The sequence below is a fragment of the Pimephales promelas genome, chromosome 6 (assembly GCF_988280905.1).
Source record: "Pimephales promelas chromosome 6, fPimPro1.hap1.1, whole genome shotgun sequence".
Taxonomy (NCBI): Eukaryota; Metazoa; Chordata; class Actinopteri; order Cypriniformes; family Leuciscidae; genus Pimephales; species Pimephales promelas.
The window spans coordinates 34,595,021-34,604,345 of NC_142774.1; the positions used below are offsets into that span (position 1 = coordinate 34,595,021).

At 36.2% G+C, this 9,325-nt stretch overlaps 1 protein-coding gene across 5 annotated transcripts in view; it reads left to right on the forward strand.

Moving 5' to 3' along the window:
- The window catches only part of brat1 (BRCA1 associated ATM activator 1), a 38,148-nt gene extending 29,433 nt beyond the window's left edge, over positions 1-8,715 (forward strand). For 3 of the 5 annotated variants that reach the window (XM_039670129.2, XM_089132479.1, XM_039670127.2), the window contains 12 exons: positions 338-492; positions 1,408-1,555; positions 2,229-2,622; positions 3,424-3,543; positions 4,015-4,094; positions 4,175-4,278; positions 4,719-4,902; positions 5,561-5,634; positions 5,742-5,826; positions 6,246-6,344; positions 6,434-6,603; positions 7,912-8,715. In XM_039670129.2, coding sequence (XP_039526063.2) covers positions 338-492; positions 1,408-1,555; positions 2,229-2,622; positions 3,424-3,543; positions 4,015-4,094; positions 4,175-4,278; positions 4,719-4,902; positions 5,561-5,634; positions 5,742-5,826; positions 6,246-6,344; positions 6,434-6,603; positions 7,912-8,643 — 2,345 coding nt within the window. In that variant the 3' untranslated portion in view covers positions 8,644-8,715. The remainder of the gene's footprint in view (positions 1-337; positions 493-1,407; positions 1,556-2,228; positions 2,623-3,423; positions 3,544-4,014; positions 4,095-4,174; positions 4,279-4,718; positions 4,903-5,560; positions 5,635-5,741; positions 5,827-6,245; positions 6,345-6,433; positions 6,604-7,911) is intronic. The other 2 variants (XM_039670131.2, XM_039670130.2) reach the window with 2 other exon arrangements.
- Positions 8,716-9,325: the final 610 nt, after the last annotated feature.

The window sequence follows — 9,325 nt, forward strand, 5'->3', positions numbered from 1 at the left end:
TATTTTGTGTTAATTTTACAATAAGTAAGAAAAGGAATAGTTCAATAATTTGGTAACTTGATACATAAACATAAATTTGATTTATGTTTTTATGTGAAATTCAATCCTCTTGTCTTGATACATCAGTAATGCTAGTATTTTCACTTATTTTTGAATGTATACCTGTGTGTCTTAATTATTGAGACAATCACATTACTGAATTGATAAAAAAACACCACCAGATGGAGCTTGAAACATGTAAACATTAGGGTCTTGCAAATCACACACAATATGCATGTACATATACAGTAAGTATGTGCACATACTGTCTGATAGTCATTACTATGTGTTTCCTCAGGTAATGAACAGGTGCTTTCGCGACATCAGCCGTGCCTCAAAGAGTTCGTTTCCAATGTTTGTACGTCTAAAACCGCAGATCCTGTTATCTTCTCTTTCACCCTCAAACTCACTGGACTTTTGGCTGGCACCAAGCAAGGTTTCCACTTTCTTGAGGTGAGGTAGTTTGCACTATATTGTCACAATATCAGTGACAGATTATTTGCTTGCTCATTGTAGTCTAGGATAGTGGTTCTCAACATTTCTGAATTCAAGACCCCCGATATATTAGAAAATACGTGAAGGCCACCCTGACCCAAAATATGTCTGGATGATGCTTGTTTTCAAACTTTACTTACAGAAACTAGGATTGGCAATATATTAAAATAACTGTTTTAAAAATGTTATTGCTTTATCATCCAAATAATTTACATGACTTTTCTCATTATTTGTGATTACAATTTTTGAAATACTGATTTTTTTTTTACTCACAAATATAAAAAAAAATTATATTCATTATAAAAAATGTGCATTACATTTTAGGATCTTATTAATTTACATTAATTTTCCTGGTCTAGGTATCACACTTTTAAAATGACCATATTTATGCAGGTTTCCAAGACTGCGCTCTTACTTAAAAATGTTCCTGGTTCTTCCTCAACAACTGCATTTTATTTAAAAGTAAGAAATATTTTTTACAGCCACGAACAGCATACGAAACAGCCATTTTTCTCAATTCTCATTATGAGAAGTGTGGGAAAGTTGCCCTCCGCACTATGGCGTCTATGTATTTATTATGTCTGTGTGTAATGACCGCGTGCACTTCTCAGCTGCTCCAGCAAAAGACGCGTCTGGAAAAACTATCGGTGTGGATTTTTGCCGATAACTATACTTTTTGCCGATAATGATAGTTCCACCAAATAACTATCGGTACCGATATATCGGCAAAACCGATGAATCGGTCGACCTCTAGTCCCTTGGTTGAGAACCACTGGTCTAGCACTAACCCCAAAAAGTACTATGGTATTCTTTGCAGTTTGTAGTGTTTCCCAGTCACATCATGTTTTTGAGTTCTCTGTTTTTGGAAATAAGGAGGGAGGTCTATTGGTGTGTGTGTTTGAGCGGGAAGCCTGGTTTGTGTGTGATCTTTGGGAGGATGCCTCAGTTCGCAGTGGCTGGCTGCAGGGACTGTTGAATATGCTGAAACACCGGCAAGCTCTGGACTTCATCTGTGGAAACGGTGAGAATCGTCATCATCTATCATCTAATCCAAAATGGGCATAAAAATGTGCATAAAAATTGACTATAATAAGAGAGTTAATGACCAAAACAAAATATTGCAAAATAATATATGCTTTAAAATGCAATATAAGAACTACTTTCATTTAAATGGCAGATGAAATTAATGCTTTTATTCAGCAAAGGATGCATTCCAGTGATCAAAAGTGTCAGTAAAGACTTTTACATTGTTTCAACAGATTTTTATTCAAAATACATTTTCCATTTTTCAAATAATCCTGAATTTTTTTTCCACAAAAGTATTAAGTAGCACTGTTGTTTTCATCATTTATAATAATAATTATAAATGTTTCTTGAGCACCTAATCAGCATATTCAAATGATTTCTGAAGATCTTGTATTATAATTATTATCAATAATAATAAAAACATTTGTAACCACCCCAAACCTTTTAACAATAGTGTACATAAACATTCACTCTATTTATTGAATTTTTTGAATATCAATTTATGAGAGGTCATCACATACAAGTAAACACTGTATTGCATTGTGTTGTTTAGTTATGTTGATTCTAGACTGTTGCCTGTTAGGTGGTGTTTGGGTTCAGATGAAACCATGAAAAAAGATTTTTTAATCTTTAGTCTTTTCAAGTCTTTTATTCTGTTCTATCCACAGGACTCATCAAAGTGATTCTCCAGCTGCAGAACGACGGGAGTCTGTTTGTTGCCTGTCTGGCTAATCAGCTTTTAGTGCACATCCTAAACCTCCTCTCTTCATCAAACATGACCAATGGCAGTGATGCAGTGGGATCAAGTGAATCATCTTTCAGCCCTGATTGGGTCTCGGCTTCCTCAGAGATTATGAATAGTGTGGTGGAGGCGTTGAGGTCAGATGATCATCCTCGGGTCCTCCAGGGCTTACGGCTTCTGTCATCGGTTCCCTCTCAGTGTGGAGAGCCTATCAGAAGCACGCTATGGAAAGAAGTGCTAGTACCTCTGGAAGTCTTGATCAACAGGGGGTCTGAATCATTGACTCAGCCTCTGATGACTGTTCTTCAAGCTGCTGCGAGGTGAGTTGAGTAGGACATTTCTTACATTTTATATGTATTAATTTGAGCTAAAATATTTTTATTACAAAAAAAACACACATTATAATAGCATATAAATGTTAATGCTACAAAAAATCAATGACATTATCCCTTATGTAGTGGAAATTGTGTACCTAGATCTTAAATAACAAATGAAGATCTCGAAAGTCATAAGTATACATATTTATTTCTTGCAAGAAAGGCAGTTCACACACAGATGGAGTCTGATATGAGAATCACAAAAGTCTTTTCCTTTTACCAAGTTTATATACCCAAAAGATCACCCTCCTTTTCTTACTAAGGCTCCTGCACGTACACAGAGTTTCAGTTTCATCACACGTCTCATGCTTTGTCTTGCGCTAAAATGCACCCTAAGTTATTTATTGTCAGGAGAGCAGATCCGAAAATAGATCTTTTCCGAGAATCTACTTTTGAAAGGACACATCTATTGTTTAAAGAACATATCTATCTAAAATAAGAAAACATCTGTTTTATAAAACACAAGCAGATATATGTTTGAAAAGATACATGAAAAAGAAAATTTCCTTTACACTTACATATTTCATTAGTTACATTTAATTAATTCTGATTGTTTGTAGTTAAAGTGATATAATTTAAAAAGTTGCTTTAAAGAAAAAAAAAGCTGAAATAAATGTAAAAATAACAATGTTATAGTTTATTTCAATTAATCATTATGGAAAGTACATACGTTTTATTGTCTTCTCTTAAATATTTATTCAGTGTAATGCAAGGATGCAGAGAATTGTTTATCGTCTGTTTCAGGACGCCTCTGCTCGGACAATCGGAGTATAAAGTAGAGGAATTATTGGAAGCCATGTTGGGTTCTGGAAGCAAAAATGAGAGTTTTCGGTGTGCTGCACTTATCATAAAGCTGGAGCAATGGTGACTACAGAAGACTTTTCACATATGCATAGTGCAGCATTAGGGGTGGGTGAGGGTGATAAACTGATAAAAATTTGAAATGATCATCTCTATCATGGTTACGTTCATGTGACATTGCAGTTCAGCGTGAAAGTTTATTATTGGCCAGCTCTTTCAAGCCTTACCAGTTTAATCATTCATGTGATTTGTTCTGACGGGTTGTTTTCTGAACGATCACACACAGCATGTGGATGCTGAACTGAGTTCTCTTTCACTTCTTATGCGATTAAACTGTCAGATACACTAGCATTACTTGTGCTGTGATATCAATATTTTAATGATATCTTATATTTCCGCCAAAAATAAGTATTTTTAACGTGATATTAAATTTCAAGATTTTGGCATCATCCACCCCTATGCCACATACACACATTTGAAATGGCAGCCAGTTATGTATTGTGTTATTTATTTTTCTCTCTCTTTATCCTTTAGTCCTGAGGTTTTAAAGAGGAAGGCCATTGATATCGTCTTGCTCCCCCTGCAGTGTGTGTCAGCACAGACTCAAGACACTGGTATCACACAATCACTGAACTGTGCCTTTTATATTGTAAAAACCTTGCAGTTGTACTTACAGAAGTTTTCATATCTCCAGCAGAAAAGATGAATTTAGCCCTAAATGAACAGCTATCCCAGAAAGCCTCATGTATTTCCCACCTCATGCAGAGTTTATCAAGTCTAGAAGAGCTGACATATACAGTAAGTAGACTTTTGCTTCACTCTCAAGGCTCTCTTTGGGCTGGTGCACACAGAACCTGTTTTTAGATTTCCCACTGTGCTACGTTTTTAACGTGCACTAAATGGATATCTTTGCATCTCACTGCACTTTTACAGCGTCTCACACAAAAGCGAAGCCTTTTTTTAAGGAGATTGTGTCAAGTTCAAAGTTTAAGTTCCAAAAATGATCTCGAAATGCAGCTGTCTTTCTCTCTTTTCACTGCAGTTGAAAACTTTTGTTCGGTGTCCTGCGTTTTTGAAAGCAACAATAAATTCTGTGTAATTGGTTCCTTTCCTTGGTTTTATTTATTTTTTGTTTTTGCACATTGTCCATGCAGATTTTGTTTGTAAAGTCTGTGGAATTGATTTAAATATGGTAGAATGTGTATATTACAATGAAATGTGTACCTTTCTTTTGTTAGAAATACCAGTTTGAAGGCATTTCCATTCACTCGGTCACCAGTTCTGTGGTGTTGCTTCTGAGGATTTGCTCTGGGCATTGCCCCTCCTCTTTGATTCAAAATAATGCCTCCACCCATCTGATTGGCTGCTGCAAGGTTCAGAGGTGTGGCCTAGAGACATTAGGTGCTCTCAGCGTGTATGACGGTAAAGACTCCTTCAGATAGAATTTGAGTTTCACCTTATGTATTCATATGACAAGGATGAGTAAAACATAATTAATTACAAAAAAGATAGCATTCAATCACACAATGTTTATGCATCAATACACTACCGTTGAAAATATTTAAAGGTAATTTAAAAAAAAAAGGCTCTTTTTCCCAAACTCTTTTGTTTGGTCATAAATAGAGTAAAAACATAAATATAGTAATATTATATTCTATATAGTAATATAGTATTCTTGTGATGGCAAAGCTGAATTTTCAGCATCATTACTCCAGTCTTCTTCAGAAATCATTTTAATATGCTGATATGTTGACAGTTGTGCTGCTTAATATTTTTGTGGACACACTTGATACATTTCACTATTTTTATTTTTTATGAATAGAATGTTCAAAATAATAGCATTTATTTGAAATGTTTCAACAATGTAAACATTTTTACAGTCACACTTGATCAATTCAATAATCCTTGCTAAATAAAAGTATTAATTTATAAAAAACAAATTATAAAGTGTAAATGTATGTATAAAAAAACCTTACTGATCAGAATCCAGAGCCTACTGAATTTGTATCATTGACCTTGAAAGTGATTTGGTATTGAATTGGTGTTGGCTGTAATATCTGTTTAATATTTCTACTTATAGAAAATTTGAATATAAGGAAGGACATATTTGGTGTCCTCTTGGACTATCTACAGAGTCCAGATTCCCATGCTACAGTAAGTATGCACATTTCTTTATATCTTGCTAATATTACATTTTGCATTTTAAAGCAGATCTGTTGTTGAAACTCCTTATTTACTTGAAGCTTCTTGTGATTTCCAAGGTCTTGAAGAAAACATATCAGGCCACTATGAGCTGGATTGCGGTGTGTTCGCCCTTCCCTGATCTCCTGGAGTTTATCAGCCATGGTGAGGAGCACTTCAGCCTCATTTGTAATGTAATGTGAACATTTTTATAAAAGGGGTCTATTTAAAAACATTTAATCAAACAAATACATCATTCCTTTATTATTTAAAAGGATTGTCCAACCAAAAAGGAAAATTCTGTCATCATTTTCTCTCCATCATGTCGTTCCAAACCTGTATGACTTTCTATCTTCTGCGGAACATAGAGGAAGATTTTTTAATTGAAGAATGTTGGTATCTAAACCTTTTCAGGTCCCATTGACTGCCATTTGTATGGGGGAAACTATTTGGCAACCAACATTGTTCCACAGAAGAAAGAAAGTATTAATAGATACAAAAATGATCAACACAACATCATGCACATTTCAAAAACAGATCGACATCAAAAGACATCACAGTATGTGGTCATGTGTGTTCTGCAGACCTCTTTCCCGTATTGAAGAAACGGATGTGTGATTTGCGATGGGAAGTGAGAGACTCCACACTAGAGTTCATCACCCAGCTGACTAGTGCCCTTAACGGTACCACACGCACATATCGTTACTATTTCATCTTTTGCTCTGCAGAGTATTTTAGGGATTGTTTTCATTGTAATTGTACTTTTTGTCAGGTAGCAGTGGTTTCATTGAAGCTCTCCACACCAGCGGCATGGTCTCCAGTCTCCTCTCTTCACTGGCAGATTCAGAAGGCTATGTAAGAGCTAGTGCTGTGGCTGTCGTCGGGGAGGCAGTTACCTCTTCTCTCCATCAGATGGCGCTTGTGAGCAACAGCAACCTTCTGGTGAGACAGTTACTCAATTCAGTCAAATCCAGTTTCAAATATGCAAATTTTTCTTTTGCAAGTGATGAACTTACTTGTTTCTGATCAATGTAAAACCTGTCCCCTTAAAGGAGAACTCCGGCACAAAATGAACCTAGTCGACCTTTTTATGATGATCGAATGTAAAGAGTTTTATCTCTAAAAACTGTTAAGCGTATACGCTAGTATATGGGGGCATTTAATAAGTAAAGAGAAACCGCTAGTTAATACCACTAACAAGGCTCAAAATAGCCCCGCACTAACACAGTAACATAATGAGGGTTCATACATGCAAAACACAGCATTGAGAACTTTGTAAGTGTGCAGACCGTTTAATAAGAAGATATGGAAACACTTTACAATAAGGTTCATTAATTAAAAATTTGTTAATGTATTAACTAACCATGAGCAATACATTTGTTTTGAGCAATACACACTGTTTTTGTATCTTTGTTAACGTTAGTTAATACAAATTCAGCTGTTCAATGTCAACAAGATTTTATTAAAATATTAGTGAATGTTGAAATTAACATTAAAAATGATTAACAAATGCTGAAGAAGTATTGTTCATTCTTAGTTAATGCTAACTAAGCTAGTAACTAATGAACCTTATTGTAAAGTGTTACCGAAGATATTTTATAGAGACAGTCCACTTGGAAAGCAGTCTTGACTAGTCGAACCACGACCATTGTGCCAAGTGAGCTCAACTGAATGAACGGCGTTCGTGGTTCGACTAGTCAAGACTGTTTTTTCCAAGATGGCTCCTGCCTGTATACACGAAGTGGATTGTCTTTGTAAGGTAACAAACCGTTTAATAAGATGATATTTTATAAAGACAGTCCACTTCGTGTATACAGGCAGGAGCCATCTTGGAAAAACATTCTTGACTAGTCGAAACAAACCAATCAGCAAACAGCAGCTGCTGTGTCCCCAGCATCTCCATAGGCACTATGTTAAAAGGATAGTTTAAAGGGATAATTTCTTTCTTCTGCTGAACACAAGGGAAGATATTTTGAAGAATGTCAGAAACCAAATAGTTAACTGGAAACATTGACTTCTGTAGTAAGAAAAAAAAAATACCATGGAAGTCAATGGTTCCAGTAAACTGTATGTAACTGTACATTTATAAATGCCTGGTTTCACACCACCCAAAAATGAAAATTCAATGAAATTTCACAAGTTACTTAAAGGGATACTCCACCCAAAAATGAAAATTCTGTCCTCATTTACTCACCCTCAAGTTGTTTTGGGTGGTTTCTTATTTTTTCTTCACGTGTTGTTGAACTTCAGGAGGAGGCTTTGAAGCAGATGATGACCATTCTCTCTCAGGACACGGAGGGCTTCCCGCGTAGAGCGGTGGTCAAAGCCTTCACATCATGGCTGAAAGGATCACACCTCGTAACAGCTGTGCACCCGTTCCTGAGCTCCGTCCTGTCACTGGGATGCAATGATTTTGACTGGGAAGTGAAAATGCACACACTGGAGCTGGCAGAAGTTTTGATGGAGAAGACACTGACCTGCTGTCCATACGCAATCCAAAACTTTGGTTCCTCTGAAAACACACACTTGATGCAGGCCTTGAGCAAACTGAAAGAATTCGGGCTGTTTGACTTGCTTTTTAACAGCTTGTTTGACTGCGACAGACCTGTGTGTGAGAGAGCCTGTGCACTCTTGCTCAAACTCAGATCACTTACATCTGAGAGCGCAGACTTCTCAGATGTAGATTCCACTCTCGTCTTAAATGTAAATGGGAACAGATGGGGGGACGAGGTGCAGAGTAGATACCTCAACACACAACAGGCCAAAGGATCTGTGTGCGAATCTGATAAGAGAACGGACAGTGATCTGCACTGCATCAAAGATATTAGCCTACCCATGATACTGCACATACTTGATCTAGATGACATGCAGAGGACGTTGAAGTTGAGTAGTGATCATGTCGTGAATTCGCCCCGATCGCTAATGGAGGACATTCTTTCAGCAGCACAGCAGAGTGAGGACAATATAGTAGATTGCTATTGAGACTATACTGTTACTATTTGAGACTCTTTTTTTTAGGGCCATTTAATAAATAATGATGTGCAGTCTGGTCAATTTGTTGTATATAGTCTAAAAGTCCATTTAATTTTTACAACCTGTATTTTCAGAGTATTTTGGATAGCCTACAAGGGCTCACATGTTCATTGTGCAAACCTTTATGACATATATGAGGAATAGGCTGAAATTTTATATTTTACAGTGAGTGCTTTATGCCTGAAAATTGTGCCCAACATTATGTAGTAAACATAGCATCAAAGATATTATCTGCAAGTAATCCTGCAAGACAGAAAGGAAGGTAATTTTATTATATTACATGCAAACAGAGTTAGGTCATGAGGTGTGGAGAGACATTGGAACATGAACAGATAGGGTCCAATTTGTAATAATTTTAAAGGGATACTCCACCTTTTTGGGAAATAGGCTCCTTTTACAACACCCTCAGGGTTAAACGTTTGAGTTTTACAGTTTTCTAATCCATTCAGTCGATTTTCTGATATTTAGAAGAATATCAGTAACCAGACAGTTTCTGGTCTCATTGACTTCCATAGTAGGAAAAAAATATACTATGGACGGACGTCAATGAGACCAGAAACTGTCATATTCTTCTAAATATCAGAAAATCGACTGAATGGATTTGAAAACGGTAAAACTGAACTGTTTAACT